We start from the raw sequence: 27,029 nt of genomic DNA, 5'->3' as shown, positions 1-27,029 counted from the left end.
TAAAGTGGATTTCACACAACAAAGATAAAAAGACATCCAGAAAAATTCAAGCGTGCCCAGAAACCCAGCATCTTTTGTGGAAGGCCTCCCACACCAGCGTGAACTCTGCCACAGACGTCAACGCCGGCCTCAAGGCGGCTAGTGCTTAATTGGCATTTATTTCTTACCAAAAGCTCAAAATCCAGCCAATTTTTTTTTTTGTACAGAAAGTTGAATGTCAAAAAGTCTAAAAAGTAGGAAATGTCCAGACTGATTTTGGGAAAAAAAATAATACTTTGGCATTCTGAATAATAGCATAATAAAATTTAAAACATTACCCTATTATCCAGTTTTATATTCAGAGTATGAAATCACTTTTTACAGTCCTCAAAACTGACAAATTCCACGAAGAGTTAAGTCTCCTTGAACTGATGGCACAGGGCTACGACCCCCCACCCCACCCAACCCCCGACACACGCACAAAACCATAAAGCTCACCGTACGAAGTATGTGCTTTTCTATATATTTATTACAGGTACAACAGAGGTCTTCATAAATAGTTGCATAAAATGTTAAAGCCACAACATTGCACATGATATGAAATAAAACCAAAAAAAAACCCCAATGAGTGCATTTACAGTATTTTCATCTGACTGTATACTGCTCAACAATCTGATTGACGGCTTGGGGGTGGGCCGTGGGGGCAGGGGGCAGCGGAGCAGGACCCACCCTGATATCCTCGGTGGTGGATGGGTAGACCCCACTGACCCCCAGAGGAAGCCCCAGCCGGCGGGCGGGGAGCGGGAGGGAAGGCAGGTGGGGAGAGGACAGACCGAAGGCAGGACCAGTCTTATATACAAGTAAGGCCTACATTTCATCAGAGCAAAACGATTCATTCTATTTTTATGCAAAAGTTTGAGGTTGAATGCACGTTTCAGAAGCCTAGTCTGGCGTCCCGGCGAGAGGCACATAGACCAGGCAGCTGGAAAAGCTCAGAGCCAGGTGGACCCTGAGCTCTGGACGAGGCCGCGGGGATGGCCGCCGCTGGGGGTGGGGGTGTCCTTCCCCAGAGGGGTCCAGTATCTCTGTTTTGTTCGTTAACACCAGTGGTTGAACATAGGCATTTTGCTTCCTTGAATAAATCTTGGAAAATGTTAAATTTGCAAAATTCGATTCCTGTTCATTTAAAAAAGTTTCTTTTTTATCTTTTTTTTTTTTTTTTTTTTTTTTTGCAGAAACCTGAATAAAAGACTGTGACACAGCAATGCTGTCTCCAATCTCGCAGAATGTGCGAGAAAGGCCTCCACCCCAGCACAGCTTGCAGCCCGAGTCCCGAGCACAGCTCACAGTTTCACACGATGCACGGACGGCAGCTGATCAGGTCTGTTGGTTTGTGGTTCTCGTTGCAATTCAAATTAACAGCTGATTGGCAGGTGAAAGAGAATGAGAAAGAACTTCAGGATAGGTCAAACTCTAGGCAAGAGCCTGCTCTGTAAGAAGTTTTTAATGCTTCGGATAGGTCGAACATCGTTCTGGTGTTTGCGCCGCTCAATGAAGGAGGTCAGTCTGGACGTGTCCAGGACACTTGCGCCTTTGCTGTGGCCGTGGCCATGGCCCGCCTGCAGCCACTGCTCCTGGAGGGCCAGCGCAGCCGAGGGACGCTTGGCGGGGTCCTCGTGGAGGAGGAAGCACACGAAGTCCTTGGCTCTCTGGCTCACTCCTTGGAAGTAGTCATCTGGGAAACTAAAGTCAAGCCGGCAAATGTTCAGGCAGGTCTCTTCCACGCTGTCGTCCAGGAAGGGGGACACGCCACTCAGAAGCACGTAGGCCAGCACTCCAACGCTCCACGTGTCCGAGGTCAGGGAGACCGGGTTCCCGAGGATGATTTCGGGGGCAGCAAACTCGGGGTTCCCCAGTAACTGGTGGATGTGGTAGGTCGTGTTGAGTTGGACAGCATCTCCAAAGTCAGCCAGCTTGATGGTTGGCTTGGCTAGACTCTGATCCACCAGGATGTTTTCGGGCTAGGAGACAGGACAAGACAACTGTCATTTCCGTCAGCCCCTATCTTAGGCTGAAGCGGGATGCTCACCAGGAATGTATGATGTCGATGGGGGCCAGCCGTTTACGTGCAAAACAGGAGGAAGCCCACGGGAGGACAAAGCGCCAACACCGAGGGGAGAGGCTGCCTGACTCAGCCGGGTCGGCCCCTCTCTGGAGCACGCGGCTGCTGTGTTAACCGAGCAGGTGGGCGAAGCCAGTGCTCCCTCCCTACTAGCAGCAGCAGCGGCAACGTGCCCCTTCCTGTCTCAGTCACGCTGCTCCAGCCGCACACCAACCCAGCAAGATTCACAGGAACTTTCTGAAGTCGCAAGAAATGTCTGAGGACCTCAAATGTTTATCTGGTACTTTATTGCTTATTTATATGTCACTGAGAGCAAACTTAAAAACAGAGATCAGAAATCAGTGCCCCCATCGCCCACCCCTCGTGTTTGTCCCCAGTCCCTGGGGGCTCCTGGCCTGGATTCAGAAGACAGACTGAGAGTGGGCCTCAGGTACCACGTGGCCTCACTGGGTTCAGACGTGTGGCCCTCCCGTCCCTGCGACTCCACTAACCTTTAGGTCCAGGTGTGCTATCCTGCAGTTGTGAAGGTATCGGATGGCTTCCAGAACCTCACCCAGATACGCCCTGATCTTCCCTTCTGTGAGGTTCCCCCACCGCACCACACAGTCCAGGAGCCGTCCCTGGTCAGCCCTGCAGAGGGAGGAACGTGCAAGATCTGCTTAGGTTTCGGTCAGTCACTCAGAGCCCTGCCTGCGACACACACATCACAGCTGGGCCCCACTGTCAATGTTCCGTCGGCACTTTGGGCTCACACCTCCACCTGAAGGCACGACAGGGCCAGGAGGGCAATTTCTTTTTAACCTCATCGTGGAGACAAGTGAGGAACAAGGCATCTGAACCCTTGGAGGGAACTGGGAGGCAGAGACTCAAACCCTTCCCTGTGGACGTGCAGACCACTTGGGCATGCTGCTTGGCAGTGCCTTGCACACAGCAGGTGGTCTGCAGGTACCTGCTGCAGGAGGGAATAACGCGAGCCCACCTCCCCCAGCCTTAGTCTCGTCATCTGGAAAATGGGCCATGTGGTCTGAATGAGGGAATGTAAATAGAGGCAGGCGATCCAAGTCCAAGACATTGGACTCAAAGTCTTCCTACTGTGACATTACTTTCGACATTTAAAAAATGCTTACATAATAGTGCTGTGAGCCAGGGACTAAATGCTTTCTATCCACTCACTTAATCCTCATGACAAGTCTGGAAGAAGAGAGTTGTCCTCATTTTACAGATGAGGAAACTGAGGCACAGAGAGGGTATATAACTTCCCCAAGACACCCAGCTCGGAGGTGAAGACTGGAATTGCAATGGTGTGCTCTGGCCCTGGCCTCTCTGAACATATCGGCCACTTGTATGGTAATGGCGAGCTGTCAATGGGAATTTGGTTGTGAGTAATTTGTTGTGAAAAGAAATCCTATTTACAGTATGATGAGACCAAATCATCTAGTTTTCCAGTGAAAAGAAATAACAGCTAAATGCACTGAAAATTTAAAGCAGACCGAAGTCTTGTAGAAGTCTGCCCAGCACGCTAGGACTCTGTTAAAATTCCCTGAGTAAGATAAGCAGTAGCTGTCAGTCATCAAGCTTCCAGAGCCAGAAAGCCCCTTCCCAGGTCTCTGCCTGGACATCATCTCAGCCCCACAGCAACCTTCCAAAGTGGTTGGGATTCCACAGGAGCGAGGCTGAAAACGAGCCCAGGTCCCCTGACCTCACAACTGGTGGCGCTGGGCAGGACCCATCTGCCCCCCGCCCTCTCACAGGTTTGCTAGGCCAGAGAGAGGCCGGAACAGGCCCATGAAGGCTGTAGGGTAGAGGCACTTACAAATTCTTTAAGGATATGACAGACAGAAAATCTGTCTTGAGGGAGGCCCTGCAATCAGGGAGCCGCTGCCACCATGAACGTGCCCCGAGCGGCCGGTCCTCCTGCTCAGCCTCCTCTCCCTACAACAACGTGTCAAGAACTACGAAACGGCGCTAGAGGTTTCACTTGAGCCAATGGAAATGAAATTGTAAACCCAAGTAAATAAACGTATGCAATGACTGCCCTGAAAGGGAGGAAAAGGAATTTAAACAAAGCTAAGTGCCGAGATGGTCCAGAGAGACCGGGATGTTCTAAGGGCAGTCCCCACCCCAGCGTGACTGATTCTCTGGGCCAGTGACTCTCCGTTGCGAGGCCACCCTGTGCCCTGAGGAACGTCTAGCTGTGATAACCAAAAAGCCTGCAGATGTTTGCCAAGTGTCCCCTGGGGGGCAAAACTGCTCTGGGTCATACGCGTCATACTCTTTATCTTTAAACGACAGAGCGTTTACTGAGGTAGCACACAGGGCCCAGTGAGGACCTTGGGGACCAGCGGGGCTGCTCTGGTCAGAGCCACCCCCAGGAGACCGTTCTTTAGGTGAGGTGCACCTCATCTCCCCATTGTAACCACCTTTTGGGGGCCAGGAGCTCTGAGGGCCAGGATGGGCCCCAGGGCTGGGCTGGAGGCCCCAGGCAGGTCTCAGCCAGGGTGGCCCAGCCCCGCGGGACTCTGGGAACTAGGTGGAGTCTCCAGGGAGGCTGAGACCCCAAGGGAGCCTGGGTGGCGGGCGTTCTGTTGCTTGGCCTGTGCCTCCGTGTGGGCAGCTTGTACAGAGGCCTTGCTTCCTGGCACCATCACCGGGAAGCCCTATGGCCGTGGTCTCAGAGTGGACACGTGTCTCAGAAGTCCTGTGAATCCTGAGTCCCACTTTGTCTCCTTCTTCGAGAGTAACCAACAGGGCCACCTGAGGCTGAGGCCGGGGCAGGGAGAGGAGGGGCAGCGGGCGGGCACGCACATTTCCAAAACCAGGACGTAGCTGGTGGGGGTCTCGAAGGTGTCGAGGAGGCTGACGAGCAGCGGGTGCTGCAGGCTCTGCAGGACCCCGAGCTCGCGGGTGACCTGGTCACGTTTCATCAACTTCTTGTTCACAAACTTTGTGGCCACTGATCGCTTGGTTCCCTTCTGATCGCATTTCTTGACGACAGAGAACCTGCCCCTGGAAAGCAGGTGGAGAAGACAGCTTTCAGAGGACTCTGCCTGTGCCACCAGGAAAAGACTCTGTTACCCTGAATGGACCAGATGTGGGGCGGCCTCCTCTGGCAGGTGAGCCTGCTCTCCCGGCCACGCGCGGAGGGGCTGCGGCCCACGATGGCCTCGAGGGAGCCAGCCTGCGACTCCGCCTCTCCCCCTCCTGGAAGCAGACTCCCCCGTGTAAGGGCAGGCCACGTGACTCCCTCTGACCTCTGAACGTGGCAGGAGGGACGCCATGAGACTTACCAGGCAGCTTCCACTTTGCTCTCGTGGAAAACCTTCCTCACCACGTGAAGCAGCTTGGAATGGATGGTCACCCCACGCCCTCCCCAACTTTGGACAGGAGTATCTCTTGCCATCCCTGCTCTGTCCTGCCGTTGTAGGATATGTGTGTAGGGCTGGTAACTCATCTCTAGTGTGTGGTCTCAGGAGCTGCACCCAATGAACCCCCCCCCCCAGGAAGACTCAGCTGTGCCTGGACCAGATCCAGGACCGCGGATCTGAGCCCGCTGCCACCACAGGATGAGATCTGGGGGCTGGGGAATGTGAGGAAAGACGTAAATCTGTGGCCAGGGGCAGACTGTGCTGGGCCAAGGATGGGCACTCTACTTTGCCCCCCTCCCTCAGACAGGCCGAGTCTCTTCCTCTTGCCTGGAGTCGGGGCTGGCAGGTGGCCCGGTCTGCCCACAGAATACGGAGAAGGCGCGATTGTTCATTTCTGAAGTGGGGCCCTGAGAGGCCTCACAGCTTCTGCTCTCCTGGGATGCTCCAGCCATCACACGAGGAAGCCCGGGGTGAAAGTCTATGTGGAGAGAGGCCCAGGACCCAGGCGAGGCCAGACGTGTGGGTGCGGGTGGGAGTGCCTGCTGACCAAGTCCAGGAGGGACCAACAGAATTGAAAAGAATGCTGGCCAGGCCAGTCACACGGTGCACGAAGTGATACATCCCTGTGGCTCCGACTGCAGGGTGAGCCTTGTGTGGCCAGACGGCTGGCAGACAGGTGGGGCTGATGCAGCAGGTGTGCGCATGGACCCCGGCAGCCAGGAGCCCAGGAATGGCCACCAGAACCTGCGAGCCTGCTGCTGGGGGGTTTCTTGGAAAGCTTTTCAAAAGGGACAAGCTCGGGTGTCATGCTTCTGACGCCCCTGCCACACAGGAAACGCTGCAGGGTGGATGAGGGCCACGTGAGGTGGACATGGAGCTGTGGCAGACCCTGGGTGACAGAGGGCACCGCAGAGCTGCCGCCCGCGCCCTGGCTGCTGTCTGGAGAGAGACAGCCCTACTCTGTTGAAGCTCCCCTCTTAGGGTACACTCTAGATCGCCAGGTGCAGCTGAAACCTGCAGGACACATTCAGCATCTCCCAGCTGGGTTTCAGAGAATGACGTCCCATAAGAAGGGGTCTGAGCGCCCCTTCCCTGGGTTCTCCAAAGGCTGGGGCGCAGCTGGCGCCACCCTAGATGCAGAGAGGGCGTCAGTTCACCCCATCAATGGTCGGGTCAGGGCAGTAAGTGTCGGTTCTCTCTTGGAACCTGGACTGGAAATGTCTTCCTTATTCCTCAACGTTTAATATCGAAAGGTGATTACAAGTTACACTTCAGAGGTCACACGCCTAACTTGCAACTGCCGGCAAAATACACCCTGTAACTTTCTCTGGGTGTTCCACAGAGCTGCGTCTCTCACTCTGCGACCTCAGGAGGGGCTGCGGGTTTCCGTCCTACCTGCCAAGCTCAGCCACTTCGCTGTAGAAGCAGTCGAAGTTGTCTTTCCAGGTCACCGTGATGCCATCACTCCCTGGACCTGCAAGAAGAGCGGCACCTCCCTGAGCCTGGTTCTCGGGCCCCTCTCGGGGGTGGGGACTAGAGCCCTGTGCTGCCCAACGCGGCAGCCGCTCGGGGTCGCTGAGCATCTGAACTGTGGTTCACGGAACGAAGGGTAAAATCCATGCCGTGTGCTGGGACTCAGTATGAGAAACAGATGGATTTGTGCGACAGAAATAAACACACCCTCGCGTTTCTACAAGACAGCATATTCCTAGGAAGAGTCTTGTCTCCCTAAACTTCCTTGCTTTCACTACTGCTTTATTTTTAAGAAATCAACTATATAATTTTTGTGACATCTTTTAAAATTAGAACATGGATGATTATCTGTGGTCAAATTCAAGTTTTCTTCCTTTCTTGTACCATGATCCAAAACCCAGAACCCTTTGACTTAATGAGGTTAAAATACACTGGAGTAAGATACAAAGATAGAAGTTCTAAGACAACTGTGTTCACTGTCTACACACAGGGTGTCCCTGGACTCAGTTCACCTTTAGTTCTTTTATTTCTTTCTTTTCCTTAGCTTTTAAAAAATTATTTTACTTCATTTATTTAATTTAGTTCTTTAATTTTCACTCTTGGAAGCAGCTTCCTATACCCAGTGTAGCTGGCGGGCCCACCAGCATCCCTGATGGCACAGAGGGCCTTCTGCAAAATCGAAGCTGAAAATCAGCCTGGATGTGTGGTTCAGAGCATCTGCACACGTCAAGTGCAACCATAGGAAATTCTAAATGGCCTAAGATATGGCTCTGCCTCCAGAAGCTCAGGGTTCAGCTGAGGAGAGAGAACAGGCTTTGCTGGGCACGGGGAGAGCAAGGGCTTTCGTCCCACTGAGGTCACCTCACGCTCATGGGAGGGATCGGAGGACTGCAGGGCTGTCAGGGTCTAGCACGGGCACAGAGCCTGCACGGGCCTTACCCACACTCCCTCCTTTCCTTCCTTTTGGTTCTCTTCTACATGAGTCTGACTTAGAATAGTTCCTCTTAGAGCCAAAGTGGCAAATGAATAATCAGACAAAGGAAAAGCTGCGGACGAGAACGCGTTTTGAGTGCTAAGAGCACAGGATGCCCCTTGCTGCTCCTCGCGGCCGGCACCAGAGGCTCCCGGGCTCAGCGGCCGTGGGTAGAGGCCTTTGCCGAGCTCCTTGCCTGCCCAGGGGTCACCCGCCTGGGCATCCCAGAGGCTGGTCTGCCCCTTGCAGCCCACAAGTGATGTGTCACGTACTTTTGGTCACGTCGAGTGTGTGCGTGTGGCGGGGATGGGGGGTGTCTCACCTAGAACCCTCAGACTCGCCGAAGACGAGGCTGACCCCATGTCGTTCACAGCAATGCACGTGTAGATGCCGTCGTCCTCGGTGGTCACACCGACGATCTTCAGAGCGGCCTCTCCCAAGTCACTGCCGCACAGGAGGGCACACAGGTTCAGGGCGGCTCAGCTCTCCCCGCCGCCAGCCCCCCTCTCTCCCTCGGGGACACAGGAAACCAGGAGCTCAGGTGCTGACGGGCAGTTTCAAGTAGGATTTCAATCCCAGCTGCCCACCCAGGTGTGACACATTCCCTCACGAGGGGGGCATCCCAGGGCCAAAGGTGACCAAGGGAGTCGACTGTCAGTCCCAGTGAAATGAGGTCACGTTCACTGTCCTGAAGGGCCCCCTCACCTGTAGGAGATGCTGTAGTGGTCATCGTTGTTCAGGGTGCTGTGTTCAGGGCCCTTCCAGGTGATCGAGGCCTTGGGGCGGCCACAGACCCGACATCTAAGAACAACGGTCTCCCCTGTCTCACACGTGACCTCACTCAAGGGAATGACGAATTCTGGGGGAACTGCACCGGAAAGGAGTCAGTCACGCCGGTCACCCGGCTCCCCTCCCGTGCCCACCAGTGCTTCCCCAACAGACGTGTGTGGCCTAAGATGCTGTCCAAGCCCAGAGCTCCACAGAAAACCCATGTCCACAGGCTACACCCAAGTGTCCTGAAACCCCACAGACCTGCCCCCTAAAAGACTAGCAGCAAAAGAGCAGAACTCACCGTCATATATGTAGTTGGGATTGAGAAGCTGAAATGGAAGGAGCACACAGCTATTAACCAGAGTCATAAGCTATCTTGAGATACATTAGTTTTATTCCAGGGCTGCAACTATGGTGGAAAGATGAGAGGAAAGACAACTTGGCCTGCCTGGTATCTCACTGCCTTTGAATGCACCCGAAAGCTTCGTGTCACACAAATGGAGGAGAGTTTTTTCTTTCCTACCCATAAACACGAAAATGCTGCTTAAACTCGGAGATGTCCTTTATTTTCATCCTACGAGCTGAGTCCTGCGGATCCCTGGATCCCCTCCTTCCGGCAGAATGGCCGGTGTCCTGACCCAGGGTCCTTGGATTCCCTTTAGGAAATATTTTTTCTCCAAACAGGACCCGAACAGGTTTAAGGCACTCTGGTTACAGGAGTAAAGCTGGCTGAAGCTCCTGCCGAGGGAACTTGCTGCAGCTGGTGACCCTGTGTCTCAGCATCTCGTCACCTCCCCTGTGGTCTGAGCCCCGTGCTCTGCCTGCCTCTGGGGATCTAGTCTCTGCTTCCTCTGGGAACCTAGCGGCGGTCCTTGTCAGCCACGCATGCGCCCAGTGAGGTGTACACTTGTATACCTGGTTCCTCGGAACACCGGTGCATACCTGGGCCACACCATCCCCCTACAAAGGCCCTCGGGTCTACTCGCAGGGCAGAGGGAGACGGGGTGCTGCCAGGACCCGGTCCAGGCTCCTCCTGCTCCCCGAGGAGCGACACAGGTCCCTGGAGGCGCTGTGCTCACCTTCACAGATGCCTTGTTGCTGAGCCCTTCCCGGGACTTCCGATAACCGTTCTCCAACTTGCCTTCCCGTTTGCCGTCTTTATCTTTTTTCTCAGATTTCTTCCTTAAACGGAGTGCTGTGTGCCAAGATGTTGCCTTCCTAGGGGGCGGATAACACATTGCTAGTATTATGCCTCCCCAGTGTTCAGCAAATGATTCCCTGAAAGCATTAGAGAAGAGCTGACTGTCCAACGTAGGCGGCTGTCAGGGGACTGAGATTCCTTTAGCAACAGTCATCTCTGCTGAGGAGAACTTTCCTGTGGTTCTCGATAACCAGAGATATAAAACCAACAATTTCTTAAGTTAAGTTTTAAGGATTAAAATACAAAGCTACCTGGGATGGTTAGTTTTATGTATCAACTTGACAGCGCTCAGTTATTTGGTCACACATCATTTTGGGTGTTCCTGGATGAAACTGACATTTTAATTGGTAGAGTAAAGCAGACTGCCCTCCAAAGTGTGGTGGGCTTCATCCAATCAGTTGAAGGCCTGACTAGAACAAAAAGACTGGCCTCCCTGAGCAAGAGGGAATTCTCAGGCAGAATGCCTTTAGGCTTCATCTGCACCACTGGCTCTTCCAGGCCCCCAGCCTGCTGGCCCACAGTGCAGATCTGGACTCGCCGGTCTCCACAATTGTATGAGCCAACCTTATAATATACATACACCCCTACACTCTATTGGTTCTATTTCTCTGCAGAACCCTAATACAGGACCTAAGAATATTTTTGAGAAAGCAAAATAAAAAACGGGACTCTTGAACAATGTGCCAGAATAAAATATTTCCATATATCAAGGAGAAACAGGACAAGGGACTGTTAAGGACAGTAGGTTCTTTGTAGCCTGAACTCAAGCCCGGACTCAAGCCCGGGTGTGAACGCTGAGCCCAGAGGTACAGGGTGGTGCTGGGATGCTGGCCAGTCTGGGCTGCAAACCCAGGCAGGGGAACTGCCATGCCTGGAGAGGAATGTGGCCACTGTTAGTGCCCTTGAGTCTGATTTTTTGGGCTGAAGCCTTTGAAGACTTAAAAATCATAGGTTTGCAATGCTTCCACTCCCAGAAGCCACCTGGCTGTCCTCTCCCATAGCCAGAGAGATTCAGGGAAGGGCAGAGTTTGAAACCAGCAGCTGAATTCAGCTTCCTTTAAAATAATGCTTAATGCAGCAAAATTGGTTTCAAGTTTCTTAACTGAACTAATCTTCCAGTATATATAGGGCGTAATGGTAATGGCATAACAGACCTTTAGCTGCAGCTTACAGAATGATGATCTTCACCCACGCACCCTCAGCACAACCAGTAACGAGTTAGGGGGTCTTAAAAAGCTTCCCCTCTCAGGACCTCTGGGACTTAAAATATCTCTGTGTTCTACCTAGCGGTTTAAAAAAGCCACGTGTGTGCAAACACAGGTTATTAAAAGAATTCATCAAACGAGTCTGAGAGGGAAGGCCAGCCCATTTTCACTTCGGGGTTCCACATAGCACTTAGGAATGAACTCATTCAACTGACCACAGCACAGCTTTCTCTCCACGGGCGCCCCCTCCCAGGCTCCCCCAACCCCAGCTGCCCTGCCGGGCACTCACTTGAGAGCCCCGTCGGGGTTCTCCATGATGACTGCACTGGTGTGCCCCAGGACGAAGCCCGGAATCCAGCCCTCGGCTGCGGGGCACTGGTCAGTGGCGGCTCGGAACACCAGAAACATGTTCTGTTGATTGCTGGCCAGAATTTGAACGACCTCTCCTTGGTAGACGTTTATCTCATCCTCCTTCACTGCCGTGTAATCGTGTGTCACCAACATGGTGGAGATGTTGCTACTGCTGCTACTTTCACTCTGTAGAGGGAAAGAGGAACAAAAAGGCAGAGGGGAACTGAAGTGAAATCTGGTGGCAGGACAGTGCGCGTCTGCGTGGGCCGCTGCATGACGGCCCAGAGCAGGGCTCTCCGGGTGGGCACGGAGGGACTCTGCACCCTCCCTCCGTGCCACTCTTTAGCTACTTAACTGGGTGCCTTTTTTCAGTAACTGATCACCAGGGTTTCTCTAGAAAGCAATTTAGGAACAATCTTAAAACAAACAAACAAAAAAACAAACTATGGCGATGGTGACATTTTCCTTTGGAAGTTTATTTTAGCCCCGACTTCCTTGCACCGTCAAAAGAACAGCTCATCCTCACACTGATGCCGTGCTGGGTTCTACCTATGTCATGGTAACATCACTGGGACTCTCATGCTCATTTTTTAAAGTTTTATTAAATAAAAAAAGCCACAACGAGTAGCTCTTCAGCTCGCTGACAGATCAGATCATGGAAAAGGTCCCAAATCTGCCAGATAAAATGTTCACCGAGAACACGTATTCCAGGATCACGCCGAGCTGCTGGCATCCCTCATCGTTTCCACGTTTGTCCTTTTAAAAGAAGAACGGGGGACATCTGTAAAGTAAATCAGTTCCTGTTCTGCTCTCATGGAGAGCTACTCTGCCTCCTTCACACGTCCCTTGGTGGGCAGCCCTCTTACAAGCTTGCGTGATTCCAGTGTCCCGAAGATGCTGCAGCCATGGGGACAACCCCTGGCAAGGGGAAGCCTACCTTCTCCTTATCTTGGAGTGCCAGTGGTACCCGATCTCTTCGGGTCACTACTGTGTCTTTAGCATCCATCACAGTGACTGACATGTAGCAGGCACTCAATACATGTTCAGTAACTCAGTCAGCGAGGCAAGATTGCAAAATTAAAACAAAGATCACTTCTTGAGGCCACCTACCCAGGCCCACAAGCTGTGTGGTGGTAGCTGCTGAGTGGAAAAAACCACAAATGACAGTATTTGTCCCAAGCTGTCATTTACCAAGTGACCCCTTGGTCCAGGGAAGGAGGAGGAAGCTGAGACCTCTGCCAAATCCCAAGCTACGTCCTGCCCCATCCCCTCTGTCGGCAGGTGGCACGTCAGGCGCCCTGCTCCCCTCAGCATCTTCTCAGAGGCTCCCACCAAAGATGTCGTCTGGATGTTCACGGATTCCCAGGACTCTGAAGACGCTGGTCTCACCTGGGCTCTTGGATGCTTGGGGCAGGTCCTGGTTGTGCAGATGTGGCTGTCAGAAATCTTGCCACATGCATGTCAGCTCTGGGTTACTGAGCTGGTATCAGGACACACGGAAGCAGACGGCTGTCCACTGTCAGCGAGCCAGCGTGCTGGGGATCCCAAGGGCTGGGCCATGCTCTGGCCCGCAGTGGATACGTAAGTTAGACACAGTGGGGTGCCAGGTTCTCGTTTCCGTCTCAGCTGAGGAGTCTGGCCGTGTCCCCGGACTGTCCACATTAGGCTTGGCCTGGGTACACTCCTTTATGCAGTCCTATCCTTTTAGCATGCACTTTAGTATCCTGACACCCGATGGTTTTGAGACTACAAAGCCACATTTGCTAGAAAATGTAAACAAAACCAACTTATGTGGTACAGATGTCTTTGGTAATACAGTGTACCAGATTTTGTCTCATAATTCATATTTTGCCACAAGAACACAGCTGTTTAGAGTTTCTGAAAACTCACCATGTACCAATCTAAGTATCAGGCATTTAAAAATCTATCTCATTTAATGCTGGCCAGCCTCTGAGAGAAAGGCAAGGCTGTATTTTCACTGCTGTCTAGACTGGGGAAGGGGTGTGGGGAAGTTGTGGACGTCCACATTTGGGGGCTGGCACAGTCAGTGGGTTGATCCACATCCACTCTCTTGCTCTTGGTGGAACTTTCCAGAAGGTGCCCATTAAAGGAGGAAGGAAGACCGAGGCCGTGGCGTAGGTATAGCTGCTTGGCAGTGACCGCAGACAGCTTCACAGAAGCCGACAAGAAGGAAGGAGGCTGCGGCTGACCCGGCGGGGGGATTAGGTGGCCTGAATGGGTGGGAGTGGGCAGAGTGGTGGTTCCTTTAACAAAAATACTCAAGAGTTCTAGAGGACATTTTCAAATGTCTGTTCTAGGCCTCCAGTGGTCTTCCCAGGCCTCCAGGGTGATTCTGTAAGGCACTTGGACTCACCCAGAACACTGGCAAATTCCCTTTATAGGTTACCTACCACATTAAGAAACAATGAGAGGCAGAAACCAGAGGCAACTTTGGCAACCTAACACTGGCCAGAACGTGTGTGCCCCACCTGACGGGGCTTATCTCAGAGTGAGCATCCTGATCTCAGAGTGAGCATCCTGGGGGGGCCGGGTGGGGGCTGGTGCACACTCAGGGACACGCAAGGGCCAGCATGGGCTCCCGCACCAGGGCGTGTGAGGTGTTCCTTCTGAAACACAGGCTCTGAGAACCCCTCCTGTGCTCAAAGGGGAAGCGTCCAGGTTAGGATGGGCTCAAGGGCTGTTGCCTGGCTGATTTCAGACTGGTCTCAGCTGTGAGGCCACGCCTGCATCCTGAGAGTTCAACTAGGCACTAGCAGGTGCGAGCATCACCCAGCCTCTGCATCTTTCTCCTGGCTGAAACTCTTCTGATGCTCACCTGCATACCCAGCATTTTGAAACAGGAGGTGGGGGCCCAGGCTCTCTGCAGGACCCGAGGACACTGGGGACGGCCACTGCAGAGGATGCCTGCCCCTACCACTTACTTTTGAGCAGAAAATTGAAGGGCAAATAAATGTACCAAGACCCGTTTCTTAATTTCTCCCTCAGTTAAATACAAAGATTGAGGTTAACAAAATACATAACAAAACATAGAAGGAGAGAATAAGGCCAAGTCAACCCCAACAAAGCATTAATGGAAGTCCAGAGGAAAGAGAGAGAGACATGCACAAGCCATCTTTCTTTCTTTCTTTTTTCTTTTGTATAAAGAGAAACACAGACCCTTTCAGGGAAATGAATTTAAAAATTTATAAGGTGATCAAATATACACTCATTAGAACAGCTCTAATTCCTCATGCATGCCTCTGGGAAGGTGTTATGGGTCAGATCATCTGCCGTGTACGAAACAGTCGGGTAGGATAGTGAGGAAGCCACAGGATGGGGGGGAAACCCCACCACAGCAACCCTTCTGCTGAGAACACGTATAGTGATAGGCGATGCCCTGCAGCGACCGGCGCCCGCACTGCGCCCCCTGCTGGACAGAACGTGGACGCTCCGAATCCAGCCTGCCTGCGCCTCCGCTCCCAGCCGCCGGTGGAGCCCACCATCCAGAGGCCCCAGAGCAGACTCTCTTCCACAGTGAAACTTGGGGGGGGGGGGGGGGACGGACAAATATTTCCACTGGAGAGATTCCTTCCACCCATTTTGTCAGTTTAAGTTTGCTTTGAATTGCTGTTGGAAGTTTTCTTGAGGTTTTTTTTTTCAGCAGATGAGTCAAAAACGCTGCAAAGGTAATTTAAGGCGTAAAAGAGCACAACCAAGCGATGAGCAAAAAGCTTAGAATGTACAGCTTTCAGTTGACGTAGGAGGTAGACAGAGGGGACACTGACCCCTCTAAAAAAGTGTGTGAGGAAGGCAGGAGCTAGAGAGGAAGTTCCAAGATACTCGGTTGGTCGGAAAACGTGAAAGGTTTAAAGATGCCGCATTCAGAAGGTTAATGATCTGCGTTCCCGTATTAAGGAGACACAAACCAAGCAAGCAGCGAGTTAGTAGAGACGAGAGCGCGCCGTCCGCCGGGAGCAGGAGGGGTTAGAAGGCGTCCCGCGGGTCTGCGTGGTCAGTGCGCAGGGAGGCCCGGAGCAGCTGATTACCGCAGCGCAGCAGCGGAGAGCCCGCAGTTAGTACGAGGACAGCGGCGGTGACGCGGGAGGTTTAGAAGAGGAGCCGCGGGACAGAGGCAGCGGGGCGGGCGGGCGGAGGCGGCCGGGCGCTCTTACCCCATTGCTCTGGGTGGACTGCACGGACTGCTCGCTGGCCGAGGAGCACGTGCTCATGCGGTCCGTGTCCTTGCTGGGGGCCGCGTGGCGGTGCGCCTGCCGCTGGAGGGAGTCACTGTCCCCCGGGAAGGTGAAGGAGCCGGGCCGGCTGGAGGGGGAGGCGGGGATGGAGCTCCAGAAGGAGCCCCCCTTCTGCAGGGGGCTGCTAGGGGGCAAGGGCTCCTTGCCGATCGGAGAGGGGAAGGCGGCAGACAGAGGAGAGTTCAGAGGCGAGATGGCCCCGGGCCGGGGCTTGCCCAAGGGCAGGGGGCCCAGGCCGCTCCGCGCGCGGCCGTCCTCCGGGGGCGCCCGCGCCTCCTTAGCGGCTCCGTCCTGATGGGCACCCGTGGCAATCCCGGTGGCCTTCCTGGGGCTGTCCATCACCTTCATCTTGGGGATCGGCTCCGCTTCTCGCTCGGGACCTTCGGGCTCGCTGCTGGGGGGGCGCCTGGTGGGCTGGCTGGGGCCAGGCTCCAGGGCGAGGCTGCTGCTGGGAGGAGGCAGTGACAGGCCGGGAGCGGACATACCTGACATCTTGTCTGCCTCTGCTTGGCTGGAGGCTGCAGAGGAGACCAGCACGGGGGAGTGGTGTCTGACAGGCTGGGGGATCCGGGAGGGTCTGCTTCGGCTGGAGCTGGGGGGGCCGCCGCCGCTGCCGGGGCCGCCGCCGTGGTTGCTGCCGCCGCTGCCGCTGGGGGCCCCGCCGCCGCCCCCACCCCCGCCGCTGCCCCCGCTGCCGCCGCCCCCGCTGTGGTTCCTCTGATACTCGATTGGTGATGTCAAGGCTGGAAGACACGTGAGATACAGAAGAGAGTCAGTCAGGGGTCCCAGAAAAGGACCGCCACAGGGGCCAAAGGAAAAGAGGCACGATTAATTGAAAGGGAGTGCTGGTCTTCGTGCCCCACAGTCAAGTCACAGGGTATCCACCTAACTTCCAATCACTATGCTCTAGACACACCCAGCCATTCTCCAGGCGGCAGGCTGACACCATCCAAACATCAGGGGCTGAAAAAGAAATGGTCTTATATTCTACCCTCCTGTTCATGAAGGAGTTTAAATTGGCTCCATCAAGGGCAGTCTGCCTGCCCTGTGAGGGGTGGCCAGGGGGCCAAGGGAGCAGAAGTACAAGGTCAAGGAGAGGTTGGAGGAGAAGCAAGCACAGCCCTAGCACCACTGCCAAGTGAAAAGGAACTGAATCAGCCGGGAGCGTCCCATGCAAATCGCCAGTGTCAGCGGGGTCCCAAGCTGCTAGGGGAGTCAGCTGGGCCTCCCCGGGTACCAGCTGGCTCCTTGAGTGAAAAAGTTTAGTCCAGCTGCTGCAATGGTCTTCTTAAACCAGAGAGCAGTTAAGCAATCCTGTGGTTACCAAACAGGGAGGCAGAGACCACCTCGGCTTTGCAGACTGGGCAGGAGAGACATGGAAGGGAAGGAGAGCACAGACCACTGTGGGTTGTGAGGCTGTCCCACCTCTGGGCTTTAGTGATTCAGTTACATAATCATCTGCGGGGAAAATGCAAAGTAAGATCTGGGGAAACACCAACACAAATTCTGAAAGACCGAAAATCTTTGAGATGTACAATAATCCAGAGGCATCAGGCACGTGTGGAAGTGCACTCTGGAGCCAATGACACCGGACAGACTAAGGCGAGAGCATGTTCCTGGTCTCCTTCACCCTCGGGAGCAGGAATTACTACCGTCCTCTAGACTGAACAAGTACCTGGGAAACCTGAAGAGCATGGCTCGGTCATGCCTGCAACTCGGGAGGCAGCTCACTTTACTTTGAAGAAGACAGCAGAGGTTCAGAGACGTCCCAGTAGTTACATGCTGGGGCCCGGCATTCAATGCAGCACTTCAGAACAACGTATTTAAAGAGACCTGCATTCACTCAGTCATGGGCGCAGAACTTTTTTCTACATAAACGGGAACATCCCCCCAACCCACCAGCCCCAGATATCCAATTCTAACTGGACATGTAAGCAATGACCAATCTACAGTCTAGACAGGAGCCTGGAGTTAACACCCAAGAAACTGATTACCACTTGGCCAAAAATGCCATGTAACCTTGATTTTAAAAAAATTCTTTTATTTATTTATTTTCTTAAGTTTCTTTTTTATTTATTTATTTTTTTTAGTGGAGGTACTGGGGATTGAACCTGGGACCTTGTGCATGCTAAGCACGTGTTCCATCAGTCTCCCCCATTGATTTTCCACACTGATTTTAGTGCCTGTGTTCCTGGTTCTTAAGTGTCATTCAAGGTGTGGAGGTGATTTTATGTGACGAAGAAATTATAAGGTCCACACAAAAACTACTAGAACTAATCAAAGAATCCAGCAAGGCAGCAGGTTACAAGATTAACGTTCAAAAATCAGTTGCATTTCTTTACACTAATAATGAATCAACAGAAAAAGAAAGTCAAGAAACAATCCCCTTTAAAATAGCACCCAAAGTAATAACATATCTAGGGATAAATCTAACCAAGGAGGTGAAAGACTTATACACAGAGAACTATAAAACACTGATTAAGGAAATTAAAGTAGACTTAAAAAAACGGAAAGATATCCCATGTTCCTGGATTGGAAGAATCAATATTGTTAAAATGGTCAAACTGCCCAAGGCAATCTACAGATTTAATGCAATCCCTATCAAATTAACCAGGACATATTTCACAGAACTAGAACAACTCATAATAAAATTTATATGAAAGCACAAAAGACCTAGAATTGCCAAAGCATTACTGAAGAAAAAGAAAGAGGCTGGAGGAATAACTCTCCCAGACTTCAGACAATACTATAGAGCTACAGTCATCAAGACAGCATGGTATTGCTACAAAAACAGACATATGGACCAATGGAACAGAACAGAGAGCCCAGAAATGAACTCACAAACTTTCAGTCAACTAATCTTTGACAAAGGAGGCAAGAAGATACAATGGAATAAAGACAGTCTCTTCAGCAAATGGTGTTAGGAAAACTGGACAGCAGCATGTAAATCAATGAACACTCCCTTACACCATACACAAACATAAACTCAAAATGGATCAAAGACTTAAACATAAGACAAGATACAATAAACCTCCTAGAAGAAAATACAGGCAAAACATTATCTCACATACATCTTAAAAATGTTCTCCTAGGGCGGTCTACCCAAGCAATAGAAATAAAAGCAAGAATAAACAAATGGGACCTAATGAAACTTACAAGCTTCTGCACAGCAAAGGAAACCATAAGTAAAACAAAACAACAACCTATGGATTGGGAGAAAATTTTTGCAAACGATGAAACCGACAAAGGCTTGATCTCCAGAATATATAAGCAGCTCATATGACTTAAAAAAAAAAAAAAACCAATCCAAAAATGGGCAGAAGACCTAAACAAGCAATTCTCCAAGAAATACAAATGATCAATAGGCACATGAAAACATGCTCAATATCACTAATTATCAGAGAAATGCAAATCAAAACTACGATGAGGTAACACCTCACACCAGCCAGAATGGCTATCATTCAAAAGTCCACAAATGACAAATGCTGGAGAGGCTGTGGAGACAAAGGGAACTTTCCTACACTGCTGGTGGGAATGCAGTTTGGTGCAGCCACTGTGGAAAACAGTATGGAGATTCCTCAAAAGTCTAGGAATAGACTTACCATATGACCCAGGAATCCCACTCCTGGGCATATATCCAGAAGGAACCCTACTTCAGAATGACACCTGCACCCCAATGTTCATAGCAGCACTATTTACAATAGCCAAAACATGGAAACAGCCTAAATGTCCATCAACAGATGACTGGATAAAGATGTGGTATATTTATACAATGGAATACTACTCAGCCATAAAAACCGACAACATAATGCCATTTGCAGCAACATGGATGTTCCTGAACAATGTCATTCCAAGTGAAGTAAGCCAGAAAGAGAAAGAAAAATACCATATGAGATTGCTCATATGTGGAATTTAAAAAAAAATTAAAGAACATAATACCAAACAGAAACAGAGAAACAGACTCACAGACATAGAATACAAACTTGTGGTTCCCAAGGGGGTGGAGGGTGGGAAGGGACAGACTGGGAGTTCAAAATTTGTAGATACTGACAGGCATATGTAGAATAGATAAACAAGATTATACTGTATAGTACAGGAAAATATATACAAGATCTTGTGGTAGCTCACAGTGAAAAAAAAATGTGACAATGAATATATATATATATGTTCATGTATAACTGAAAAATTGTGCTCTACACTGGAATTTGACACAACATTGTAAAATGACTGTAACTCAATAAAAAATGTTAAAAAAAAAAAAAAGAAAAAAAGAAAAGAAATTATAATGTCCTGTTGGACCGGGGCATAGACATGGAATGTGAACATGAGAAAAGGAGAAAGAAAACACATTGAATGAGTATTTAGCTTCTCACTGAATTCTTGAAGCTCTTCTGAGATCGTTAAATTAAAACCAGAGTCAAAGTCAGTTGTCACGAAGAGGAGCAAGCAGTTTCAGGTCAGGGCTATAAGGAGTCAAAATAACTGTGACATAAGGTCAGTGTGGTCTCCCTCTCCACGTGGAGAAGACCTTTCCCCTGAGGTCTGGCCCCTTACTGCTGCACGGTGTTGTGCTGTATCATTATTGTATTGCTCTTCTAGAATCACTCATGCCATGGAAGTGGGAAGGAAAAAACATGTCTTGTCCTAATGAGGAGGGAGGCGTGATGTACAATGCTATTGAACACAAATTTTAAAGTTGCCCTCAAGAATGCCTCCAGTATCTTTGGCCGATTCCATCCGCTGCCTTAAGTTTTTTCTCATGCATTCCTTTCCCAGGACAGGGCTCTGGTGCACATATGGTACGAGAGCCAGGGGGACGGAATGAACAGCGTAGTGTGTGGGGCACACGGCCAAGAGCCAGATGGCCTGCTCTGTATCCTGACTCTGCTGTGAACAATCTGTGGGACTTGGAGCAAATTACGAATCCATTTTGTGCCTCAGCTTCCTCATCTGTAAAATGGGAACAATAGGAGTACCTGCCACACAGGGTCATTGTGAAGATGAAATGAAGCAACATACAGACCGTGCTTAGAACGGTGCCCAGTCCACTAAGTTGCGTCTCCTATTATTTGTATGTAATAGGAGACGAGAAACAGAAATCTGTACATTAGGGAAAGAAAACCCCTACCCAGGAACAGAACACACATTACCGTTTAAAAAATTGCGCTGGTTTTCTAAAATTTGGTTGATTTCATGGATCCACGTTTGCCGAACACTTGGGCTGGATGAATGCAAGATGAAGGTCTCCACCACATCACCTGCCCTCGATGTCAGAGCAAATTTACAGGGATCGTTTTCCACATTTTCCTCCAGGCAAAGGCAACTCACCTGAAAAAAAAGTGTTACTCACAACGGCTGAAAGGCAGAAGCAACCCATGTGTCCATCAACAGATGAATGGATAATCAAAGTCTGGTCTATATATACCATAGACTATTTTTCAGCCTTAAAAAGGAAGGACAGTCTGTCATAAGGTACAACACAGCTGAACCTGGAGGACATTATGCTACGTGAAATGAGCCAGTCATCAAAAGATGAACACTGTTATGATTCCACTTAGCTGAGGTACCTAGAGTCATCAGACTCCCAGAGACAGTACATGGAAGGCTGGTTGCAGGGCCAGGGGAGGTGGAATGGGGAGTTAGTGTTTAATGAGTATGGAGTTTTAGTTTTAGAAGATGAAGAGTTCTGGAGGTGGACGGTGGTGACAGCTGCACAACAATGTGAATGTCCTTAATGCCATTGGGCTGTACACTGAACAATGGTTAAGTTGCTAATTTTTATGTTATGTGTATTTTACCACGATAAAAAAACGAAAGCCCATTTATTCCCACTGGTCGAGGGCACAGTTCATCCTAGGTCAAAACTGAAACAACCACTTTTTGGCTGAGCTGCCATTTTTATTGCCTCAGGAATCATTACCTTAAAGCTTTTTAATGACTCTTCTCACTCAGGTACATGGGGATTACCAGGAGTTCAACCAGTAGCTTAAACAATTAACTAGAAATGGTAATCTGCTGGGACCTCAGGCCTCCTCTCTCTCACCCTTGGTTTGTCCCTTTTCTAGGACTCAGGGTCATTTGCGATAATTTTATTGTTTATCAGACAATAAATTTTTTTCTATCAGAAAGCAAGCTACCCCAGGACACGGACCGCCTGCCTCATCCATCCCTCGAGCCCCAGGCCGAGCTGAGTGCAGAATAGCTCTTTGTTAAGTGGGGAAGACGACCCTGGCTAAGCTCTCCTCTCCCAATCCAGGCCCCTGAACTTAAACAAATTTCACTTGGTCCTAGAGAAGGTGGAGCACAAAAACTAACCACGGTGAGGGCCTCTCGTGGTACAAATGAGTGGCTGCAGCATGTGGAAGACATTGGCCACTGAGGACACAGATGGCGGATGGATGGAGTGAATTTAAAGGTTCTGAAATGTATTAGAAAATTTTCTAAATATTTAATAAACAAGACAGCAGGACATGCCACCATTAAAAAGGAAACAGTTTATCAGCATGACGGGTGTATGCGTTAGCACATGAGAAAACACATGCCTACAGGTTACCTTGACGCTGTTCTTAAATAGGAATCCTGGCATGGAGAAGCCCTTTTTTTTATCAAGCGGCTCGCTGAAAATGACGATCTGCTCGAAGAGGAACACCCGCCTCTCTCTGCAGCGAGGCAGAAGTCCCGTGTCTTGGTCTGTGACCAAGAATGTGTCCTGTAAGAGCAGCTTGCCCTGGGCAACAATTTTACCCTAGAACAAGGAAAAGGGGGCAAAGGAATAGGAGAAGAAAACATTGCATTCTAAGTTAAGACAGATGAAGTTCTGTTTTCTTTAGCTTTCCTCCCACAGAATAATAAAGTATCTTTCATGTATTCGTTTATAGAGTCTAAAAATGTCTTTTATTCTAATGAGTTCTGAGCCCCCAAAAGAAAAATCACCCATGTCAAATTCTTGCCGACCTTCGTGTACTTCACTGGCATGAGTTACAATCAAAGCCTGACAGTGGGTCTCAGGATCTCGTTTGCAGTGGAAGAACGCTTCTCAAGTGGTCCCCCGCCCAGCAACACCAGCACCCCCAGAGGGACCTGGTCACATTGCTTGGGAACCTGGGTTTTCAGAGCTCTCCAGGAGAGTCTGGGTTTACTTCTCTGAGAACCATAGCACCAGCAGGTTAAACCCAATCCTCTAGCAGAACAGTAGGCAAGAAAAGGAAAAACTCCTGTCTCTTCACTCAATAATCAAATTGGGGGTTGGGGGGAAGGATTCTGGTTCTGAATATCCTTAGGATACTCATAGGTAATGTGTAATCTGAGTAGTCTGGCAACTCATAGGAAAGTCTGCAGACTAATGATGAGCACAGTGACCCCGAAGTCACGCTTCCAGGGATGACAGATGGACCGGCCACCTGCTTCCCACTCCGTGCCGGGAAAGGAAACACCGCTCTTGCAGGAGCAGAGGGCCCAAGAGACTAAGCAGAGCCCTGCTGGTTTCCGCCATGAGGCGCTGGGCTTGGAGCAGAGGAAGGTCCCCAAGGAGCAAATCAAATATACCGAAAGAAGTTGAAAGAAAACATCAATCAGGTTGAAGGACAGCGAGAGAAGACAGAAAACCAAGCAAAAAGGATCAGCTTTCTACAGGTGGAGATAAAGAATCCGAGACAAAAGAAAGGGATGGCAGCCAGAGGAGCGAGTTTAAAGAAGAACAGCCGCATTACGTCAAATCCCTGCAGCCGCCCGACGTTCATCATGTCGTTGCACCGCTTGGGGACTATGCACATGACCTCCACGGCTCTCTGCGGGGCGGGGGAAAGCAGAGTGAGCGATCGCTTCCTCGGGGGCGAAGCAAGTGTGCTAGCCCTCAAATACACCCCCACATTCAGTTCCTCTCCCTCTCCCACCTCTAGCTTGCAGGGGCACGTCCAGGATGGGGAGACCCGCCACCACCCGCTGCAACCATCCCTCCCTCCCAGGGACGGGCTACTTCAGACACGTAGGAATTGAGAGACGGGCTGGGGAGCCGGGGCAGACCCTGGAGGCCCAGCGGGGTGTAAGTACCTCCAGTTCTGACGTATCCAGGCTGGCTTTTTTGGAATACTTGAGGAAGTCCTGCGAGGGAAATGGAGAGAAGGCCATGACGAGGGTGACGGTCACAACAGCAGTCCCCTTTCTGATCACGCATGACGTGCCAGGCCCATGTCCTCATCTTTACCTCCCAGTAACACACAGGAAAGGGATTCTTATGTGGACTTCAAGCTTCAGCAGAGCAAAGTCAGACCAGATCTATCCAAGCAGGTCACGGCTGCCGCCTGACTCCAGGACAAGCCCCCATCTCTCTTTACATCCAGGTTCCAAGTTTTATACATGAAGGAATTGCAATATATTTAAACAGTCACTTTTATCATGGAAAATGGTGTGACTCTGCCCTCAGCTGTGCTTAGGAACCTGAATCAATCAATGGCTACTGTGGAACTGACAGAGGAACGCGCAGGGATTAAACATTTAATTTGATCGGAAGTGCCAAGAAGATGAGAAAACATGTAAGGTGGATGGAGCCAAAGAAATCTCGTTAGTATCAAAGACCCGTGGGGGGGGAAACGTTCACTTTCACTGACATTTTGGTTCAGAACCTCACGTCAATGAAAACATTGAGGAAATAGTGTAAGGTGTTTTATTCAATTAAAAAAGTTTACTCTGGAATATTTAAAATCAGGAATAACAAGACTGTCTCATATTTTTTACAGAAATATCCCTGTCACCTGCCAAAGCCTCCCTGCCCCCAAGTCTCGCCCTCCCGCCACCGGCTGCGACCCGGCCAGCCCTCACCTTCAGCAGCAGCTGGTACTTCATGATTCTCTGCACTGGTTTGATCAGCAAATCTGTGAGTTGCAGCCTGTGGCCAAGGCGCTGCTTTAAGTCCTGTGGTTTCAAAGGAGAAACAAGGATCTTCAGTGCTGTCTTTTAAAAGGCAGTTGTTTTCAGTGCCTGTCATTGTCAGGAATGCTAACGACACCATGGTAGAAGTAACCAGGAAAGAGGTCACACTGCACACAGCCAACCAGTGCCATGCGATGGCTCAGAACGTCCAAGTTTGACACCTGAACCTTTCTGAGCTGTTTCCCAAAATGGTCTGCCACACTTGCTTTAAAAGGCCTTCTTTCACTTGCTTCCTTTTATTCATATAAGGATTTTTATTTCCAGGCTAAAAGTTTAGATCATAAATTATTCTGGGTTTGTAATGAGTCTTAAGTTTGAAACTGATTTAATAAAAAACCCTTACTTTAACCAGGACCCTAGTCCTCTGAATGCTAAGGGATACAATCATAGCTTGAACTCACACTCATTTCTCTGACTTCTAGGAGGGAAATACAGGTTCAGAACTCATAACTGAGGCTAACTTTCTGGATGATTGCTTAATCTCCTGGGAAACAAACAATACTTCAATTTTTGGAAATCAACTGTTAGCAAAAGATTCTAACTTAGTTCTTACCTCAAAAAAAGTATCAATGTATTCTGAGACGATGTGCTCGGACTTTGGCTTATTCTGACAATAAACTATGTACATGTGCAACCTTCTCTCCTGGGAATGAAAGGCAAACAGCTGGGTTAGAACAGAGGAGCACGTGCGCATGTCAGCTCATTCATAAAGGAACTGTGCTTCAAATAAAACCGCACGGTTTAGACTCTTGGGAGCACATTCCAGATTCATGATGTGGATGGACATTCTGCTTTCTGGCTCCAAAAACAGTCCTTCATTATCGTTCCTCAGATACATCAAACCCTGCGCTTTCCCCAGCAAACACCAGAGGCAATGAAAGGACACAGGGCTTAATATTAAACCAAGCATCACTCCCACCCCTTCAATCCCCGCCAATGGTCCCAGGAAGCCTGGCTCTTTTTGGTAGGTTGGAAAAAGCTCTTAATCTCAAGTCCTGAAGGCAGGGAGGAAGTAGACAGTGAGATATCCCTTAATGTGTGATCCTCCAAGTGTGGTGGGCACCCCCTGGGGTACCTGAGGCTCTTTGGGGATCCATTAGGTCAAAACTATTTTCAAAATAATACTATTATTTTGTCACCTGCCCTCTCCACTGTGCTACCATTTGCACTGATGTGCGAAACCAGCGGTAGGAGAAACGGCAGGCAGCTTAGCAAATGCCCTTCACATGCCACCTTCACCTGAGAATGTCCTTGATGAAGGAATAAAAAGCCGTTTTAATAAAACTCAACCACCAAGTAGTAGACATCTTTTTAACATTCCTGTGACAAGACAGAGGTCCTCGTGACACTTCTGCCGTGTATGAGAGTAGCCAAGGCCATGCACTCGTGGGACTGAGCTGTGACCTGAACCGACGGCTTGTTTCCGTGGACCACCATTTTTACTTGAAAGAATGATGGACACAAAGTCTAATTATTTACACGTGGGTATGGGGTAGACATTTCCCTGAACAGGAACAAAAGAGCCTGCTGTTTTAAGGCAAACAACTGGCAATGTCTGTTAATAATGAAAATTTGAGCTTTCAAGCAAAAAATTAGAATTTTGGAAAACATGGATCTGCCACCTTGTACTTGACGATACTTAAAGACTTTTCTGGAGAGATGCGTGGTGATGTGAACAAATCTGATTTTTCCATACTGTTTATTGAAATGTTTCAACATCTGGAAGATGTGTCTAAATCCGTGAACCAGTATTTTCCAACAGACCAGTGCAGGAAGCTGCAAGCTGGCGCAGGGGTGAAGGAGCCTTTACGCGAGAGACAGTCCAATGACTTAGTGTAACAGCAAGGGAGAGGTTCACCAGTGGGTTTTCAGGTTCCATGTTGCAACTGACCTTTAAGAAATGATCACTTGCTGAGTTTTTGTGTAGTATCTAAGAAAACTGTCTATAATTATCTGAAAAGGCTATTAAAATACTCATCCCTTTCCCATCAAATATCTGTGTAAGGATATTTTTTTCCCCATAAATTTTAACTAAAAAACATATGACAGTAGGTTCAATACAGAAATACATATAAAAATGCATCTTTCTTCTATTAAGCCACACATTAAGGAGATCTGCAAAAATACAAAAACTCTGGTCACTATTTTTTTGAAAATATAGTAATTTTTCCTAAAAAAAAATTTAACCATTAACACACTCATTTTAGTTACTTACACATATATTTGGCTACTGTATTGAACCCACTGCACATCTAGGTGCATCACCATCTGCACCGGACACCTGTTTGCCCACAGACATCCCCAAATGTTCCCGCTTCTGGTCTGGCTCTGGTCCCCTTCTGACCATCCTGTACCGTTCGTGAGCTAAATAGCCCACTGGAGGCCAGATGACCAGGAAAGCAGGCCAT

At 50.0% G+C, this 27,029-nt stretch overlaps 1 protein-coding gene across 4 annotated transcripts in view; it reads right to left on the bottom strand.

Annotated features, from left to right (window-relative positions):
- Positions 1 to 1,065: 1,065 nt before the first annotated feature.
- TRIO (trio Rho guanine nucleotide exchange factor) overlaps positions 1,066 to 27,029 on the bottom strand; it is a 330,643-nt gene continuing 304,679 nt past the window's right edge. For 2 of the 4 annotated variants that reach the window (XM_032470128.1, XM_032470139.1), the window contains exons 42-57: positions 25,175 to 25,264; positions 24,511 to 24,603; positions 23,743 to 23,793; positions 23,403 to 23,480; positions 22,247 to 22,438; positions 20,844 to 21,021; positions 15,613 to 16,436; positions 11,379 to 11,626; positions 9,763 to 9,901; positions 8,985 to 9,012; positions 8,618 to 8,780; positions 8,235 to 8,356; positions 6,862 to 6,940; positions 4,907 to 5,107; positions 2,593 to 2,731; positions 1,187 to 2,000 (exon numbers count right to left, since the gene is read on the bottom strand). In XM_032470128.1, the coding sequence (XP_032326019.1) occupies positions 1,446 to 2,000; positions 2,593 to 2,731; positions 4,907 to 5,107; positions 6,862 to 6,940; positions 8,235 to 8,356; positions 8,618 to 8,780; positions 8,985 to 9,012; positions 9,763 to 9,901; positions 11,379 to 11,626; positions 15,613 to 16,436; positions 20,844 to 21,021; positions 22,247 to 22,438; positions 23,403 to 23,480; positions 23,743 to 23,793; positions 24,511 to 24,603; positions 25,175 to 25,264 (3,180 nt within the window). In that variant the 3' untranslated portion in view covers positions 1,187 to 1,445. The other 2 variants (XM_032470122.1, XM_032470150.1) reach the window with 2 other exon arrangements.

This window comes from Camelus ferus, chromosome 3 (assembly GCF_009834535.1).
Source record: "Camelus ferus isolate YT-003-E chromosome 3, BCGSAC_Cfer_1.0, whole genome shotgun sequence".
Lineage (NCBI taxonomy): Eukaryota > Metazoa > Chordata > Mammalia > Artiodactyla > Camelidae > Camelus > Camelus ferus.
This window is presented reverse-complemented; position numbering and strand designations above follow the sequence as displayed.